The sequence below is a fragment of the Carcharodon carcharias genome, chromosome 15 (genome assembly GCF_017639515.1).
Source record: "Carcharodon carcharias isolate sCarCar2 chromosome 15, sCarCar2.pri, whole genome shotgun sequence".
In the NCBI taxonomy this organism is placed as follows: domain Eukaryota; kingdom Metazoa; phylum Chordata; class Chondrichthyes; order Lamniformes; family Lamnidae; genus Carcharodon; species Carcharodon carcharias.
In genome coordinates, this window is record NC_054481.1 from 109,266,747 (window position 1) to 109,286,536 (window position 19,790).

At 41.7% G+C, this 19,790-nt stretch overlaps 1 protein-coding gene across 1 annotated transcript; it reads left to right on the forward strand.

Moving 5' to 3' along the window:
• The first annotated feature begins 4,019 nt into the window (after window positions 1-4,019).
• On the forward strand, window positions 4,020-16,740 carry draxinb (dorsal inhibitory axon guidance protein b). The gene is made up of 6 exons (XM_041206981.1): window positions 4,020-4,491; window positions 9,675-9,853; window positions 10,980-11,091; window positions 12,413-12,502; window positions 16,116-16,205; window positions 16,628-16,740. The coding sequence occupies exons 1-6, from the start codon at window positions 4,020-4,022 to the stop codon at window positions 16,738-16,740; spliced, it is 1,056 nt and encodes a 351-aa protein (XP_041062915.1).
• Window positions 16,741-19,790: the final 3,050 nt, after the last annotated feature.

The window sequence follows — 19,790 nt, forward strand, 5'->3', positions numbered from 1 at the left end:
ACACGGTTACCTGGGAGCTATCACTTGTGACAACCGCCAATCTGAGAATGATCTTTTGCCTCCTATATTCATACCCAGTTTTCTATCTACGTCTATATCCAGTGGCCTCGGTTCAGCTAGGAGGGCATGTACCCCAACATCCACTTGTCTCCATCCATTTACCTCCTCAGCAACTCCGTTCGGGAAAAGATATCATTACGTGGGCATGATCCCCTGTGTCTAGTTTTTATATAGTATTTGTTCCTCTCTTTCTCTGGTTGTATTTCTTTATTCCTTCGGGTTGCGCCCGCCCCCGTCTGTCGCTGACATCATTGTCGGGAGCGCGCCCCGGGAGCGCGGATGCTCAGCTCTGTCCCAGTCTCTGGGATTTTGAATCTTTCGGTTCTATCAGATTGTGGAAAGCGGTCGCTCTATGTGCTCCGTCCCCCGGAGACAGACAGGTAGGAAGTGTCCTGACCGGCAATGATGCTAAAACCCAAAAATACACCCTTTTTAAATGTTATCCAGGGCGACTACTGTCTATTCACCTGCAGCCCACCTATAAATGACTTGTAGGATTTTCATAATGTTTGTGTTTACTAGAGCAGAGACAATAGCAGGTGGTTGTCGGAATTAAAGTCTGTGTGTGTCTGACTGTCGGTCTGTGTGTCTGTCAGTCTATGTGTCTGGCTGTCGGTGTATGTCTGTGTCTGCACCTCTCTGTTTCTCTCGAGTCGATGGGTAGGAACCCAATTTGTGTATACATTGTTTTCTGTCAAACTGAAAAGGAGTCCAAGGTGTGTTGAGTATCGCACGAGGTGGGGAGCAATGAAATGTATTGTGCTGCTAGGCGTGCATAGAAGATCCTCCTATTACATTTCTGTATTTGGTTGGCAGTAGCTTGGTCAGATTGGAAAAGGTATGCTCCAAGCTTGTGCTAGGTGCTTTGGGATTTTATATCCAGCAGTGTAGAAGCAGAAGTTCGTGCACTGTTTGAACCCCAGTGCTCCTTTTGTGTCTGTATTGGACACTGGGGGTATTGAACGGTCTGTATGGTGGCTGGACTTCGGCACGCTTTGAACATTTATCCCCGGGGATAGAAGTGGAGGTGGTGCACGTTTAGTATGAATTGGAAACAATGCTTTGTGAATCTGACACCGAGGACGTTCCTGACAGTTAGTAGCTTCGGTCTGTATCCAAGGTGTTCAGTGCAAGTGGCCGATTTACGCAAGTGATGCCGAAGAACTGGAATTCTGGATGCGGGGCTGGGGGGTACTTATTGAAGATTTTGCAAATTTATCTTGAAGCTTAAGTGATGTTTGGTGTTAGAGCAGATGGGAGATGAGAGACAGTGTCTCCATGGGGAGCTGCAGATAATTAACATTACCCCTGGGGCCGGTGAGATACCCGTTCAAGAATAAAGATGTAAATCTGAATAACTCCTGCGGAATATAATTGTCCTTTCCAAGCTATTATTTCCTCAGCCTTTTAAATAGCTAAATGTGCGACTATTAAAGCTATAGTACAATGTTACATTATTATTGTGTGGTGTCTTTTTGCAAAGTCCAGTCTTATGGTTCGTCAGTCACATTGACCTTTTTCCTTTTTTCCCCTCTGTCGACCCCGACGGCCCCCTGAAGGTGCCTTTCTTGCTGGGGTACAGTTCCATGGGTGCATGAGCCGACCAAGTTGTTCGCCCAGACATTGAGTGTAGGCACCAAATTCACCATAATGGGATTACCAAAAGTGACCAAAAAGCCTTTGCATACTTTGCACACCACGTGCATTTCCCAGGAGGAGGCACTGGATGGTGTTTAGGGCCAGATTTCCTGTCTCGTTTTCCTCTCCCTAACCCTGGATCGCTAACTACCGTAAATCACGTGGTTACAAAAAAAATACTGAATCATTCATTGCAGTACTCCTCCAACCCCCTGACTCCCCAAAAACCTTTCCACCACCTACAAGGCATGAATCAGGAGTGTGATGGAATACTCTCCCCTTGCCTGGTTGAATCCAACAGCACTTAAGGAATGCAGCACTCTCCAGGTCAAAGCACCTCCTTTGATTGCCACCCACCCATTCCCTTAAACATTCACTCCCTCTACCACCAGCAAAATGTGATTGCATAGTGTACTATCCACAAGATGTGATGCAGCAATTTTCCAACACTTTTTTGACAGCACCTCTCTTACCTACAACCTCTACCATCTAGAAGAACCAGGGAAGCAGGTACATGGGAACACCATCACCTGCAAGTTCCCCTCCAAGTCACACATCATCTTGACTTGAAAATATATTGCTGGGTAAAAATCCTGAAACTCCTTACCCAACAGCACTGTGGCTGTACCTACACCATACAAACTATATGGTTCATGAAGATGGCTCTCCACCACCTTGGTCATTGAATACATTCAAGGCTGAGTTAGACAGCTTTTTGATCTAGAAGGGAGTCAAGGGTTACAAGAGTCAGGCAGTAAAGTGGAGGAAAGGCCACAAATCAGATCAACCATGATCTTATTGAGTGGTGCAGTAGGCTTGAGGAGCCAAATGGCTTACTCTTGCTCCTATTTCCTGTATTCTTATGTTCAAGGACTATTAGGGATGGGCAATAAATGCTCTCTTTGCTAGCAACGCCGACAATAAAAAAAGCCCACTTACTGCCACAATAAAAATGAAAATAAAGAATTGGCATTTATATACAATTTCAGAATGTCCCAAAGTGCTTCACAGTTAATTTAATACTTTTAACTGTATTGTAGTTCCTATTGTAATGCATGAAACACAGGAACATTCAAGATGATGTGCTTTAGAAGGGGATGTGATGATTTCAAAGTTACTACATTATGCCCCATGTAGGTTTCTGATACAGGGAAGAGGTACTAAGAAAAAGGCTTTTAATTCTGCTGCAGATTTGAAACTACACATATCTCCTGACGGATTAGTGATAGTGCCATTGTAGAGATTTGAAATCTGGCCACAGGTGGGAGACCTGATAATGCATAGTAAAGGGGGAAAAGTGGAAGAGAGAAAAAGTCATGACAGAATAATTTATGGAGAGGCTGAAATGTGGAGGAATTTGTGTCATTATTGGGGTGTGGAAATAGGCACAAGACCAACACTGTATTACGGATATGTTAACAAAGAAAGAGGAAAATTAAGTTTTTACCACTCGTGTCTACTGGTGTGGAAACATTATTTAGTGACTGAGGTTTTCAGTGAAATTTCAGCATCAGCAAACTTGAACTTAGAGCCTAAACTCAACTCTTGTTCCTTTCCAATTCTATCATCACACTTTGAAAGAGCTGGTGCAGAACCCATGGGCAGAATAACCTCATTCTGTCCTGTACAATTCTATAGTTCTCACTCAGTTTCTATCCCAGCCCTGTACAGGGTTGGACTTGGCAAAAAAAAACTTTGATATTATATCAACTTTGATTTTTTGTTCTTTGGACTGGAGGAAATTCTAGATGAAATGGAAAAGGAAATGTGAGTGATGCTCACTGTCGCCCTTCACTGAGCCACAGCTGACTGAGCAGATTAGGATGGCCCGTAAATATCACAGACTATGACATGAGCACGATAACAGCAGAGGTTAAGGATTTGCTAGTCATTTTGCCAATTTCTTTCCTTAGTCCCATTATTTTCCTGAAGACACCAGCTGTTGCTGAGGTATGGGATCCATCAGGGGTCATTGCACAACAATCTAATTAAATTTCCCCCTCTTCACCCTTATTGTAGTGCAGGGACACTGAGACAAATTGGAATGCTCCAACAACAATTTTGACTGATGTAAGCTGAATCTAAATAGTCCAGCAACTGAATCCCAAACCCTGTCCTGCAACTGGCTAGTTATGCATAGCCTTTACCATCTGAACTATTGGAGAAGTTTTGATTGATCTTGGCACACACTAATCATAGAAAGTACAATGGTAGTTAATGTCACTGAATGTTGTACAGCACAGAACACTTTATCAATAGTTGAAACCAAACTCTCTGACTCACCTCATATGTTTCTTCTTCAGATTAATTGTATGAAGGAAATGGCTCACTGGTATGTCACATCTCCTTTCCTCCTCCTCTTGGCTTTTGATGGTCTAAGCCGTGTCTGTGCTCTGGAAGCTGGAACCAGAGGAAAGAAGAGCACACTGCAGCCACCAGACGGCAACAATGATCTGAAGAGACACGAGTCCTGGCCAGAACCTCCCAGGCCAGGCCGCAAACATGGCGTACAGAGGAAAGACAAGGCCAACACCATGGTAACCAGAGTACTGGAGGCAGACAGACCAGATGAGGACAGTGTGGGATTGGAGAGTCTGACTCCAGTGCGAGTGGAGACAGACAGTCTGGAAAGAACAGCAGCAATGCAGCATGAGAGAGTTATGGACCAGAATGGTCAATTTTATCCTCGCGAACCAGAAAATTACCCAGCAGGAGAGGCTGCAAATAAAGGAAAAAGGCACAACAGAGACCATAAGAAGCCAAATAGGAGAGAAAGAGCCCGACACAATAAGGGTAAGAAGGACCTTTGGAGACTTTAGTGAAAAACATTTTAAATATTTTTCACAATTAGAGAAAACGCCCCAGCATTGGCACCAACCAAAGTTATTCTATAAAACATAATATTTTAAACTAAAGTAATCAGATATGATTATAGAAAATCAAATTATACCAGTAATAGCCCTAGGGTTTGTCATTTTTATTTAGATTAAATTAAAATTATATCAAGAACAATAAACCCTAATTAACCCTAAATAATAACCCTAATAAACACTAATAATAACCCTAATAAACCCTAAACCCTAACCTCTGATTATTTACCAAAATTTGATTATTTTACAAGGTTTCTAACTTGTCATATTCTAATTGCTCAGCCTATGCATGTTCCACACTCCATAAACTTCAGCTTATCCAAAACTCTGTTGCCCATATCTTATCCCACAGAAAGTCCCATTCAGCCATCATCCCTGTTTTCCCAGATCGTGCCTTCATTGTCTTCCTCAACATTTCAATTTGAAAATTGCATAATTTTGTTTAAATCCACTTGTGGCCTTTCCCCCCTCTCTCTGAAGCCTCCTCCAGCTCAGTAACTTCTCCCAAAACTTTGCTCCTCTGACTCTTACCTTTTGTACATCCCCTCTCTGCTCTACATATGGTGGTTGTGCTTTGATTGGAATTTCCTCTCCTAACTCACTCTGTCTCTCTACCTTCCTCTCCCTCTTTAAGGTCCTCCTTGAACCCATATCTTTGATCAAGTTTTTGGTCATTCCTCCTAATCTCTTCTCTTTTGGCTTACTGTCCTTTTTTTCTCATATGTTAGGACATTTTCCTACATTTAAATGTGAGGTGCCTCTTTGCTTCTGCCTTTTTCTCTTTCCATGTAGTACTCGTTTCTGGTGTCTCTTCACATCTTTCTCTATGTCCATCCTGTCAAGCCCCTTCAGAATTTTGTAGGTTTAAGTTTGATGGTCTCTCATTCTTCTAAACGCTGGAGAATATAAACCCAATTTACTCAGCCTTTCATCATGGGACCCTCAACCCAGGGACCAATTTAGTTAACCTTCACTGCACTCCAGTGCAAGTGTAACCTTTCTTCAATGTGGAGACCAAAGTTGCACACAGTACTCCAGATGCAGTCTCACCAAAATTCTGTACAATTGTAGCAAGACCAATTTATTCTTGTACTTCAATCCCTTTGTAATAAAAGCCAACATGTCATTTGACTTCCTAATTGCTTGCTGCAACTGCATGCTAACTTTCTGCGTTTCTTGTACAAGCACACTTGAGTCTCTTTGCACATCAACACTTACAAGATTCACACCTTTTAAAAAATATTCTGCTTTTCTATTCTAACAACGAAATGCACACCTCCCATCCCTGTCCAGGGTTGTTAATGGATATTCTGCATCTGAAATGTGAATGAATGCATTTTAAAGTAAAAGTAATGTTCAGCTGTTGGTGTGGGATATTGATGGACTGATGCACTGCAGTCACATGCAGGGTGTAAGGTGTTAACCACAAACCTGATAGTTTGATGTAAGGACAATGGAAAACCTGTCCTCACCAGCAGCAGGGAGTTCAGAAAACTGGGAGAAAACTGATGAGAGAAAAAGACACAAATTAAAATGAAGAACATTCTCACTTTGATTTGACCTAATCCTCACTTCTTTTGTTTATAATGTTAATAATCTGGTTTTATAAGGGTGGTTGCATCGCTCTGACACTTGTTTTTGAAATACAACTGCATTTGGGTGTTCAGATGGCTTGACCCCTATGGTGTAAATGCAAAACCCAAAACAGACTCCCACTTATTGACCCTAATTTGGCGCACCTGACAGTGAGAAACTTGAAGAAATGTCAGCTGAAATGATGTGGAAAGATTTTATTTTCTGTGACCTCTATTTATTTGACTCTGTTATTTGAAGAAATATGGTATTTCCAGTACAGTTATCCCATGCCTTCAGAGCTGGAAGCTCCGGGTCACAGAACATCCAGCTGTTTAATAAGCTTTGTTGATAAGCCAGTCTGTAAAGGTCTGTTTGTAACTGGCTTTCTGAATACACTGTGCAGATTATTCTTGGCAAAACAATTTGCCTCCAAATTTTTCAATTGTCTAGAAGTTACCAGCAAGTGATTGAAGCAAGAAGTTGCCCTGTAATGGCTTTTGGAAATGTATTGAGAGCACCAATAGATTATGCAGATTGACAACTTCTTTATAAACTCACAAAGCCCTCTCAATATGTTACAGGATAATAGTGAAAGGGAGACAGCCTTCTGTTTTGATGCACTTTTGATCCCATGTGTTTTTCATGCCCAGTGCGGGTAACATGGATTGGTCAGTTAGATCCTATAAAATTAATCTCCAACAGCGAATGCATCTTCTGCTAAAATCACTGACTTAATTTAAAGGGACATTGAATAGCAAAGGACGTAAAACTCAGTTTTCCCACTTCATTTTAACAAGCTCTCTGCGCAGGAACAATGTATGTAGAGTGTATAGATAGCTGATACCTGACTGGGAGTGGTGGGGAAGGGGTGTGGAGGGGAACCTATCCAAGCAGTTGTTGTTCAAAGGATACTGCTATTCCTCAAAGGGGCTATGTTTTGCTCTGTCACTTGTTATTATTGCCACAAAGCCAAGTAATAGGAATTGCTGTAAAGTGGGGTGAATTTGAGTGTCACACTATTCAGGTGGAGGTGGAATCACTCTGTTCGGGCGGAGGTAGAATCACTCTGTTTGGGTTGAAGGTGGGCATCATGCTGCTTGGGTGGAGGGCAGGGCCAAGCTGTTTGGGTGGCAGTGGAGTCACACTGTTTAGGTAGAGGTGGGGGATTATGCTGTTTACATGGAGGTGGCTCAAAGTGACCAGTCCTCCATATGTTATGGAAGTTTCTGGGATTCAGGTGGTGTGTCAATATAAATGTAAACTTTTACATTATCGCTATTGAAGCCTAATACACCTGGCACCTGCAGCATCCTAAGGAACTCAGCATACAAAGTATGAAGACAAATATTTAACCTTTTCTACAGACTTTATTGATTAGAAGCTACAGGTTGCAATTTTGAAGTGTGACACATGAATTTGAATCAACATTGTCACTAGAAGCAAAATTGGAATTAACTCTCAAGGAAGGATTATGGTAACCATGGGTTGGTGCTGGGACTCGATCAATCTTTAATATCTGAATATCTTGAATATGTTTCCAGAAGTCTCTAAGTAATGTACTGTCAGGGCACTGCCCAGCGAAGAGCAGCTGGCCTCTCAGATGGATGTAAAAGATGCCATTGCACTATTTTGAAGAGTAGAGTATTGTTCTCCCCAATAACCTGGCCAATATTGATCCTCCAGTCAACAAAACTAAAAACAGTTCATCTTGTCATCTCAATGCTGTCCATGGGATCTTGGTGTATGCAAATTGGGTGCTGTTTTTCCAACCTTGCAACAGTGTAAACATTTCAAAAGTGCTTCATTGTCTGTAAAGCACGTTGGGATGTCCTTGGTCATGAAATGCACTGTTTCGATGCAAGTCTTTCTTTTATGATGCTGGTGTTGTTGTCCCTTGAATTGGTGCCTTTCATTAATTTCTTTTCCCCATCTAAATCATGCGGTGCTGTTAGAATTTCCTAAGTGATTTTGATCCTTGGCCTTTTGCTGCTTGCTCATTCGGAAATAGGGAAGAAAATAATGCAAAAGGAACATCTTCCATAGCAACACAACATATTGTAGGGAGCAAGATGCAGACTGAAATAAAGTCTACATAATTTCACAATCAACCTTGGCAACAGCAATCTAGCTTCAAGGCAGTGCAGGATCATGCACTTGGGGAGTTCAGAGCCAGGCTAAAGCTCACAGAAGCAATATGGCAGCAGACTAAGAACCTATGAGCAAAATAATGCTATTTAAAAGAGGACAAACATTGCCCAGCAAGGTAGCCTCCAGGATGACCACTTCTTTCTTTCACAGGGGATCAGATGTGTGAAGATATTAATTTGTGTCTTGTCCTCCTGGGCAGTGAGCCTCTGTGCAACCAATAGAACCTCATAAAACAAAACAGGCCTCCAATTCAAAATTCCTGTCTGATTTTAGACATAAATTGAATTAGCCTGTTGTATGAAATTTGACTAAAAATACCACAGAAAGCATGCAGGTATACTGATGATGGATCAGTTGGATCTGGTGCTGCCATGGAATGCCAATTAGTGGCATTAACATGTCACTAATGTTAATTGGTTAACATAATGTTAATTTCTAGTTTATGTGGTGTCTGTTCAAACTGAACAAGTGACTGGAAATGTCACTGGGAGATATTTAGCCAGGAAGAACATATGGCATTAGGAGAGAGTAATAAACTGAAATTGGAGATTTTTTAAATGTTTGAGTTTTGTGCAGAATATTTACATGAGTGACAGTGAATTTCACTGTTAAATAATCTAGTGGATGAAGAACATTGACAGGGACCCACTTGTGTGGTCGACCAGCAGCAGTGCATTAATCTGCACTATTCCTGACTAGTGAGCAAACTCTGTCTTGTGCCAATTGTTGCTGTCAATACAATCAGCAAGAGAAATAAAACTGGGTTTTTACAGTCCTTCTTGGGCCAGGGGTACGGGGGCATGACACTGACTCCCACTTAGTCTTTTCCCCATCAGTCTAGACAGTGTTTTTAATCTTAAACCAGTTGTCACATTTGAAATGCCAATAGAGGCAGTGTGTGTTGCAATTTAACTAATTTGGCTCATTATTACATTAGTTTTCACATCAATGAGCAATTGTGCCTCAAAGCGACAGAGAGAATAATACCCAATCAAGAGGTGCAAGCTCAAAGGTACAAAGTATCCAGCAGATATGCAACTCAATCACACCCAGCAGGTCCCTGCCACCCAGAAAATTCCTGTCACTTTGTCATGCTGTAACCCAGAAGATCCCTGTCACCCAACAGGTCCATCACCTTATTATGCTTTCACCCAGCATATCCCTGTTATACCCAGGGAAGTCCCGCTCTGTCATAGTCGTCCAGCAGGTCCCTATTACCCAGAGGTCTCTGCCACTCAGCAGGTCCCCATCACCTTCTATAGATTCCATTGTCATGCAGTCACCCAGAGGTCTCTATCACCCACCTTGTTCGTTACCCTATCAGCTATTCATTTTTTAACTGCAGCTGATTAATCTATATTTATACATATCCTTTCCCTGCAGGGAAAGTGCCGGGTGCTGAGTTAATCCCATTCTTAAAGGGTCTGACACGAAGCAAGGAGACAGATGAACTTTCCACAATGCCTTTGCCAATGTCCAGCACCATCGTGACCAGCACATTGCTGACCACCATCACAACCGAGGAAGCACCAGCAACAAAGCCTAGGGGCACACGGCAACAGGTAAACTGGGTTCTACTGGGTCAACAGGAACAACAAGCAGCAGATATTCTTCCTCTCAATAAATACTCCTTCCCTCAGACAGTTAAGGGTGGAGAGATTTGGTGGTATTTACAGAAAGAGTGCTAGATGGTTGTTTTGAGATAACTGAAACCTTTTGTCACTGACAGTGGAAGGTGCACAAGGGAGTAGAGTTGGAGGAAATTATGGCTCATAATAGGCATAAGAATGGAGGAGATGAGTTGAGAAGGAGCTGTGAGGGGATTTGTAAGTGAGGATGGGGATTTTGAAATCAGTATATTGTGGGATAGGGGGATAGTGTTGGTAAATCGGGGTTTGAATGATGACAGTACAAGGTGGGATGCAGGCAGTTGAATTTTGGAGTTTACAGAGGACAACAAGAGGATAATCAAGCCTGGAGCTGGCAAAAGTGCAGGTAAAGATTTTGGTCACAAGTGCAGGAGATAGAGATGAAGGCATCAGATAGAAGCTAAGAAGTCGTTATGGTAGCTCAGGTATAAGGTATAAGCTTATCTCTCAGTCAGACAGGATGTCACAGTTGTAATCCATTTGGTGCAGGTTGACCAAGCCTTTAGGAAGCAGATGGAGAAAATTACAAGAACTGAAGATAACTGAGGAAATTGTGGCTGATTTGCAGACTGATATCAGGAAAGCTAATAGTATGGAAGCATGTGCCATCAGTAGTAAGGCTGACATTTATTTCCTCATGCTTTTATCTGAATTCAAATTCTCGAACTACAATTATTGGGATTTGCAGTCACTGTGTCAGTGAGATAAACTGACGTATCTTCTCAGGTCCCCACGGGTCTCAGCCCAAGGGTCATGAGTTGTTGGACTACTGTTGCCTGGTGGATCATTCCCAAATTCACCTTGCTGGCTATTCGCCTCTAGTCTCTGTACTGCCTGCAAATTATTATTTCCCCCAAACTAATTACTGTCATTTTCTTTGCTCCCTCATTTCATTATCATTCATTTGCTTTGTTCTCTCTCTTATTTCTTCCTCAATCTGTATCTCAAACAAACCTATTTCATCTCTGTCTTTCTATTCCATTACCTGTCTCCTCTGCCCCTGCCTCGACCCTTTCATCATTGCCCTGAGCTCGTGTAGGTCGGAGCAAGAACAGTTGCTGAGGTAAATCCCACCCTTGACATGACGCTCTTTGATTGGACAGATTATGAAGATATGAAACCAGAAATGTGGCCTTCAGCAAAGAAAAAAGGTAATGGGTGAGGGGCATGAGCATGTTGGGGTGGGTGGGGTGTAGGTTGCATGACTAGTGCGCAGGGAGGTGCATGTGTGCAGTGGTTGCAAGTGTGGGAGTAGTGAGCATGAGAAGGGTGGCAGGTGTGCACCTGTGGTGGAGGAGAGCAAGTTTTTTTGGCAGAGTTCCAGATTTCCACTTTGTGCGAAGAAGTGCTTCCTATCATCACTGAAAAACATACTCTAATTTTAAAGTTATTCTGCCTCTTTCTAAATTTCCCCCACCAGAGGAAATAGTTTCTATCTATCCTATCAAATCCTTTAATCATTTTAAAAACCTCAATTAGATACCCCTTAATCTTCTATACTCAAGGGAATTCAATCCTTGTCAATGCAACCTGTTGCCATAAGTTAAGCCTTTTACTAGAACACAAGAAATAGGAGCAGGAGTAGACCATATGGCCTGTTGAGCCTGCTCCACCATTCAAAATGATCATAGCTGATCTTGGGCTTCAACTCCACTTTCCTGCCTGCTCTCCATATCCCTTGATTCCCTGAGATCAAAATCTGTCTATATCCCACTCTTGCATGTATTCATTGGAACATCCACTACTCTCTCGGGTAGAGAATTCCAAAGATTTGCAACCCTTTGAGTGAAGTAATTACTCCTCATCTCTGTCCTAAATGATCGGCTCCTTATCCTGAGGTTGTGCCCACATGTTTTAGTTTCCCTGACTAGAGGAAACAATCTCTCAGTGTCTACACTATCAAACCCCTTCAGGATCTTATATGTTTCAATGAGATCACCTCTCATGCTTCTAAACTCCAGAGAATATAGGCCCAATCTACCCAGGCTTTCAGGCTGGATTTCATTCTGGTGAATCTATGCACATCCCCTTCAAGGTGAATATATCTTTCTTGAGTTGCAGTGCCCAGAACTGAAATCTGTATTCTCAATAGGGTTTAACCAGAGCTCTGTACAACTGTTACATAACTTTGTATTGTCACCTCCTTTCTATTCTAGACTCATTGAGATAGAGGTCAATATTCCATTAGCCTTTTATAATATGTGATTTATGAAATCGGACTCCTAAATATCCCTGCTTTTCCACAGTTCAAAATTTCTTGCCATTTGGAAAATACTCTGATCTATCTTTATTAGGTTCAAAATGGATGACCTCACACTTTCCCACTCTGAACTCCATCTGCCATAATTTTGTCCACTCAATCATCTTTAATTTGTTAGAGTCGGGCAGTTATGAATAAAAGCAACTTTTATGCACTAATAAAACTATTTCCTTCCAAAGAGTTGATCTTTTCATTATGTTTGCTCCTTGTAGACAAGCATCGCAGCAAGAATCTGAGTAACGGGAACCTCACCTCACTGGCAGAAGTGGAGCCATGCGATCATCACCTGGACTGTCTGCCTGGTAACCTGCAAAATTCCTGACTAGCCTGAGGCTCTAACTCCCCATCATAATTATTTAATAACGAATGAGGTTCTCAGCCAAGCTTCAGAGGCAGCCATTATTACAAGCAGAAATCTGACCTTTTCTGGGATAGTCATTGGTGTATCTCTCTATCTTTGAGCTGTGATTCAGTGACCTTGCTGGTAAAGAAAAAAATCAGAAAATCAAAAAATGGGAGCAAAGGCTATTTGAAATGGATAAAACAGCCTTGGTTTTGGATTGTGATCATGCATGACCATGTGTGACAATGTTCTGACACAATAACATTGTTATACTGGAGTCCCCTCTTCAGCCTCCTGTCCATTGTTTTTAGATGAGAGGAAAGTGAGAGCAGAATGGGTTGCGGCTTTAACCAAAAACTGTCATCAACGTTGTCTTTGCTGAGTTGACAGAGAGAAGAAAGAAAAAGAGAAAATAAACTTGCATTTATATAGTCCCACTCATTTTTTTTATTCATTCATGGGATGTGAATGTCAAGTTTAATGATGACAGGACGTCTCAAAGTGCTTCACAGCCAATGAAGTACTTTTGAAATGTAGTTACTTTCGTAGTGTAGGAAACGTGGCAGCCAATCTGTGCACAGCCAGCTCCCTTAAACAGCAATGTGATAATGACCAGATAATCTGTTTTTGTGATGTTGACTAAGGGATAAATATTGACCAGAATGCCAGGGATAAATTCCCTGTACTTTGGAAATAGTGCCATGGGATCTTTTACATCCTCCTGAGGGGTCTGATGGGGTCTTAATTAACTTAGTCTGAACATTGACACCTTCAACAGTGGCAGCGCTCCCACGGTATTGCCTTGATTTTTGTGTTGCAGTTGAATGGGTCTTGAAGCCATATCCTTCTGACTCAGGGGCAAGCCTCTTTGCTGAGGTGATGGAGAGAAGAAAGAAAAAGAGACACAAGCAATAAACTCTGAGCAGCAGTAACTTCGCTCAGTGGTAGCACTTTTGCCTCTTGTTCAAGCCCCACTCCAGACACTTGAGTACATAATCCAGGGGAGTATTGCACTGACAGAGGTGCCATTTTTCAAATGAGATGTTAAACTGAGGCCCCATCTGCCATATAAGGTGGATGTAAAAGATCCTGCTGCACTATTCAAAGGCAGCAGATTTCTCCTGGTGACCTCGTCAATTTTGATCTGTCAGCAGATTAAAACATTATTTGGTCATCACCTCACAGTGAAATCGTGCAATGCATAAATTACCTGCCACGTTTCCTACATTACAACAATGACCAGGGCGACCATATTTTAAAATATTGGTCTTTTATTTTGACTGTTTGTGGACATTTTTCATCCCTTATTTATAGGACAGCCTTTGGGAGACTGAGCCTGGGAGTCTCCTCTTTCCCTGCCACTTCTTTTGTGAACATGTGCACTGTGACTGCCAGCCATCAGGGGAGTTATAATCACCAGCAACCAACCCCTCCACCCGCCAGCCCATATGATCACCAGTGCCTCTCCTCCCATCCTGCCCCTGTCCCATGACTGAAGTGTCCCTTATTTTATTTTATAAGAATTGGTTACCCTGACAGTGACGACATTTCAAAAATATTTCAATGACTGTAAAGAGCTTTGAGAAGTTCCATGGTTGTGAAAGGCATTTTATAAACATACACTGTTCCTTTCTAAATGTAATTTGAGCAATGATTAAATAGTTAAACCTTTCTGTACTCTGGAACAGTTATCATTCAAGAACACTGAAAGGGTTAATCTGATTGCCTGTTATTGCTGTGATTACTTCATCCCAGGACTGTTCACTGCAGGTTTCACTCTGAATATCTCCCCCACCCCCAACCTTTCAGACTCATTGCAGTTAATTTAACAGAGACTAAGAAATCCAGTGGGAGACTCATTAACATTAGTTGTTGAACACAATAATCTAATAGTTCAATGGAGCAGAGGGGGATTAACTGTCAGTGCTGCAGGCAGTAAAACATTGGCACCTCAGAGCTACCAACTCAAGTGGAGAACAAAAGAACACTGGATGGTGTCCTGTCGTGCTGGGTGCCTGATGCACATTCTCTGTCCTGCTGCCATCTCTGCACAGCTGCTGCATAATCACTGGAGGCAGTGACTGAAACAGTTATAAAACACATACCACATGCCTGTCTTGTGATTATCTATACGATTCATGATGTCAAGTGACTTAGAGGTGGTTTGTTGGGAAGTAGAGACTGGAGAAGCTTAACAGCCTTTTCCTTGTTCTTTACTTTATGAATCAAAGGGTAACCAAGAGAAGGGTTTAAAACAGCAGGATTTACCCAGTTCAACACATCTCAGGGAAGCAAAGACTGTGGTGATTGGACATGTGGCATTTCTCACACTGAAGGCGAATTGAAACCTACATTTAAACCAAAAATAACAATGTATTCAGAAAAAAAAACTATCTGTAAAGAATGCAAATTTGCACTGTGACCTCCTAGGTATAGGAATTGAACTTCCCGACCAGACAGAATACGCTAGCACAGAAATCAGAACCAACATTCCAAATTCAGCATATTCCAGAATAGACTGTGCTGAGCAGAGGGAAAAAAGAAGTCCTGTACCACCTTCCCTTCAGCTAGGAGGCAGAACAAGTTATGCACATTTGTGTGCATTTATATGGCATTTTTAACATAGTAAAACGTTCACGATATTTCACATGAGTGTAACAAGGTGAAAATTGACACCTCGCTGCAGGAGAAGATATTAGGAGAGATGACAAAAAGCTTGGTTAAAGAGGTTGGTTTTAAGGAGCATCTTAATGTAGATGAAAGAGGTGGAAAAGTTTAGGGAGAAAATTTCAAAGCCAAAGGCCTGGAGAGCTGAAGGCACAGCTGCCAATAGTGGGACAAAGGGAGTCGGGTAGCACAGAGATCTCAGGGGTCTTGAATCGCTAAAGGAGGTTATAGAGAAAGGGAGGGTGATGTATGGAGGAACTTGAAAGCAAGTATGGGAATTTTAAGATCAAGACATAGCCAGACCTGCAACCAACATAGCGCAGCAAGCACAGGGGTGATGGGTGAACAGGACTTGATGCAAGTTAGGATATGGGGAGCAGACTTTTGGATGAGCTGAAGTTTATGCATAGTGCAAGTTGGAAAGCTGGCAACGTGAGCATTGGAATAGTCAAGTCTAGAAGTATCAAAGGTATGGATTATGATTTCAGCAGCAAATAGGTTGAGGTAGGAGATAGACAGGTGGTGTTAGGGAAATGAAAGTAGGCTGTCCTTAGGGATGGAGAGAATGCCCTAAGGTTGCAAATAGTCTGGTTCAGTCTGAGACAATGGTTAAGGAGGAAGATGAAGTTGGTGGCTACAGAATGGAGTTTTTGACAGTGACCAAAGACAATGGCTTCCATCTTACTGATATTTGATTGGAGAAAATTTCTGCTAACTCAAAACCGGATGTCTATGCAGTGACTGACTGTGTGATATTTGACTGGCTCTGCCATACCTATCTTTGTGATATCTGTCTGGGCAGTGTGTCTGTCTGTCTGACATGTCTGCAGCAGTTGCGATAATTTGTGCCAAAATCAGATAACATCATGACCTGAGTGGCTTGTTTTGTGTCTGTTTTCCCACAGGTTGGTGCTGTGACCTCCGGCAGCACATCTGCAAAGCCCACAACCGCGGCCTCAACAACAAGTGTTACGATGATTGTATGTGTGCGGAAGGTGGGTGTTTCCTCTGGCTCAAACGTATCCATAGTCACCTAGTCCTGAGCAGTGGAGATCAGACCCAAGGGTTTAAGCTCCCTGTGCACTCACTGACTCCTCCCTGGGTTCCCAGTATTGTGAATCAAAGTCAGTTCAGGTCCTGAAATTGGGATCTCACTGCTTAGGGACAACTAAAGTCAAGTCCTACGGTGCTGACAGGCTGTTGGGAGGCAGGTGTTGGCTCACAGACAAGCTGCTATAAGGGTTAAGTTGGGGTTTGACTCTGCATCACAAACTACCTAAAGTGTAGATTATAGATGTCAGGATGGTAAATGGGAAAAGATGTTCAGTCTCTTTAGAAGTGTAGTTGGTGACTGAGCCAGGTCCTGTCAGGTAAGTCCTGGGGACTGAAACCTCTAAAGCTCTTTTGTCTTCACCAGGTCTTCGTTGTTATGCCAAGTTCCATCGGAATCGGAGAGTGACCCGAAGGCGAGGACGGTGCGTGGAACCGGATTCAGTTGATGTTGATCATGGATCATTTATTACGGTCTGAGCAGACTTCACTAGGACTCCAGCTGTTTCGGTCCAAACAACTGGTCAATGAAAATCCTCAACTCCATTAATAGCAGTGAAAATCTTGATGACTCCAAAAAAATGCCCAAGACTATCCAGATAGATGATGCCATGTCAGAGCTGCCTGGAATACAGTTCTTGACAATCCCCCTGTCATATCCAATGGCCCCACTTACATCCAACACCTCAATATTACAATCCAACAATCCCAGAACCCAATACCCAAGCACTACAATCAAATTACCTGCTGGTTCACTTGGTTTTATTCTACCATGACTCATTTGTTACTTTATACCCTGCCTCTCATGCCCAACAATGAAACTAAATTTGAAATGCCATACTTTATAAATATAATTCGAATGTTATTTAGCAAAAAGGTGACTAACGCAAGCTTCAGCAACAAGACCTTGTATATAATGGTGCTTGTTAACTTTTTATGTCAACATTTATTTTCAAGGAGCTGCCCTACAGTCCTCTCAAAACAGCTTCACCTAAGACCACCTTCCATCAAGTTTTATCCTTCTCCAAAAAGCAGCCTAATGATGATTCTCACAAAATCAGATACCACAATCACCCTTCTGCTTTAACTTTATTACCATTGTGATATTGCTAGCTGTTTAACATTTTGCCATAGAGTGATTATCCTGTAGTATTCCATCACTTTATTGTATAAATACAATTAATTCTCACAAGAGAGCTTTGGTTTTAGTTGCAATAGAATCAAGCTTTTAAAACAAAATCTAAGCTCTGGCCCAGTTCAAAGCTCTGAGCAACTTTAAACATTGAATTGTGTACAATTAATCAATCTGAAATTTTTTATCCTACCCATTTTGACTTTTACTGAGCTATGTCTCCATAGATGGTGGTACCTTGCTCAAGTGACTGTTGCTCATGTATGAGCCTAGATGTTGAATATTGGTAGACTATTGGTAAACTATTTGACTGTGGAGGGCAACATAGTTAAGCTTAGTATTCACTTAATAACTGTGATTTTCCTGCAGGGTCACTGGATAGTGATAAAGATTAGGAAAACTGGCTGATATTATACAGACCCTGTAGAAGCTTTCCGTAACGTCCAGTGAATAGGTGACCCTTTGGAAGCACCTGGTCTTTCCTGCTTTCAGAGCACTGTATTCATTTCTATTACTGAGTATATTTAAAGATTAAGGAAGTTCTGTTCAAGCTTGGTTCAACATATTTTCCACAGCAACGTTCGCCAGAGAATTTTATCCCCTTGTCATAGTTTGTGTTATAACCAGGAAAGAGTTGAAGTTAGAAACAAAAACAGAAAATACTGAAAACACACAACAGGTCAGTCATCATCTGTGGAAAGAACAGGGATTTATTGCTTTTGAGTATAGGCACTTCAGATTTATAACAGTGTCTGCAGTATTTTACTATTTGTGTAAGGTTAAAGCTCAGTCCCTCATCTCGAGTCCTATGACTCAAGTACAGGTGCCATAAGTTTACACGGAATTCTCCTGATTGTCTTCCATAACTTTTGTGGAAGATCTAAGACATCCATAGAGCAAAAGTTTCAACCCTAGAATGTCAGGTAAAAAGTGTGCCAGTAACGTAAAGCCCCCTACTATCGGCAGTTAAATTCAGGCAGCCTCTTGTGTTTTTGTATTAGGACAGATCAATATAGATATTGCAGGAAGGGTTGGGGTATTGTGATGCGGGAATCTCGACCTTGAATAATTGTGAAGCTGAGAGCATATCACATTTTTATGGGTACATTGTTTGTCACATTGTTACAGTTGCAGTCTTTGTCATAACCACCCTGATTTGAACATCTATCATTATTTCTTCTTCATCACTGGATCAAGAACCTGGAACTCCCTACCTAACAGCATTGTGGGAGTGTCCTCAACAAACAGACTGTAGCGGTTCAAGGTGGATTGCCACTACCTTCTAAAGGGCAATTAGGGATAGGTAATAAATGCTGGCCTTGGCAGTGATACCCATATCCCAAGAATGAATTAAAAAGCATTGCTTTGTTTAGATTGTTTGTCATATTGTTATAGTTGCATTGTTTGTCACATTGTTATGGTTACATTTTGTGTTGTGCTGCATGTGAAGTTATAGTGATGGAATGCATGATGAAAGGATGATAATGTACCAGATTTTGCACTTCTTTTGTTTTCTATTTAATTTTAATGTTAGTCTACATGAAACAAACAAATCTGACAACCAATTAAAAACTGTGAAATAGAAAGCCTTGGCTCAGTTCATCTCTCATCTCAATTTAGACCTGATTATTTAAGTCACATTGCAGTTGCAGAGAAAATGAAATCCATGCAGAAGAATTGCTTCTGTCAATAATTCTTTTGTTACTAGCTCAATAGTTGGCTTGAGATGTGTTCTTCGTTGTCACAGGATCAAAATTGTAGAATTCTCAGTGCTCTAGGAGCACTGACACCACGTGGACTGTAGTGGTTCAAGAAGGCCTACCACCATCTTCCCAAGGAAAATAAGCAATGATTGCTTGTCCTGCCAGTGACAACCATATCCTAAGATATATATATATATATATATATATTTTAAAACCTGCTAGGCTGGTTCCACCTTGCCTTTTCCCTCCTCCCCTCCCAATCATAAGGTCTTAGGGATTTAAATCAGCCTTGACTCAGTTGGTAGCACTCTCACCTCTGAGTCAGGGGGTTATGTGTTCACATTTCACTCCAGGGACTTGACCGCATAATCTAAGCTGACACTCTAATACAGTATTGAGGAAGTAGTGCTCTGTTGGAGGTACGTTTTCCTGGATCAGATGTTAAACCAGGCTGGTTGGATGGAAGTGATTGCATGACGCTATTTTGAGACTGTGTAGGAGAGGTGTCACTGGTGTCTGGACCAATAGTTAGTCCTCAACCAACACTGGTTTTCTTTAAAAAAAACACATTATCGGGTCAATGTTGCATTGCTGTTTGTGTTCCTTGCTGTGTACAGATTGGCCACTCCTATTCCTACAATAGTGACTACAAGTCAAAAGTTCTCAATTGGCTGTAAAATGTTTTCAGATTTTCT

Coding starts and splice junctions, on each gene's coding strand:
- draxinb (XM_041206981.1), top strand. CDS start 4,020: ATGGCTCACTGGTATGTCACATCTCCTTTCCTCCTCCTCTTGGCTTTT. Junction 12,503..16,115: donor TCACCTGGACTGTCTGCCTG/GTAACCTGCAAA, acceptor GTTTTCCCACAG/GTTGGTGCTGTGACCTCCGG. Junction 16,206..16,627: donor TGATTGTATGTGTGCGGAAG/GTGGGTGTTTCC, acceptor TGTCTTCACCAG/GTCTTCGTTGTTATGCCAAG.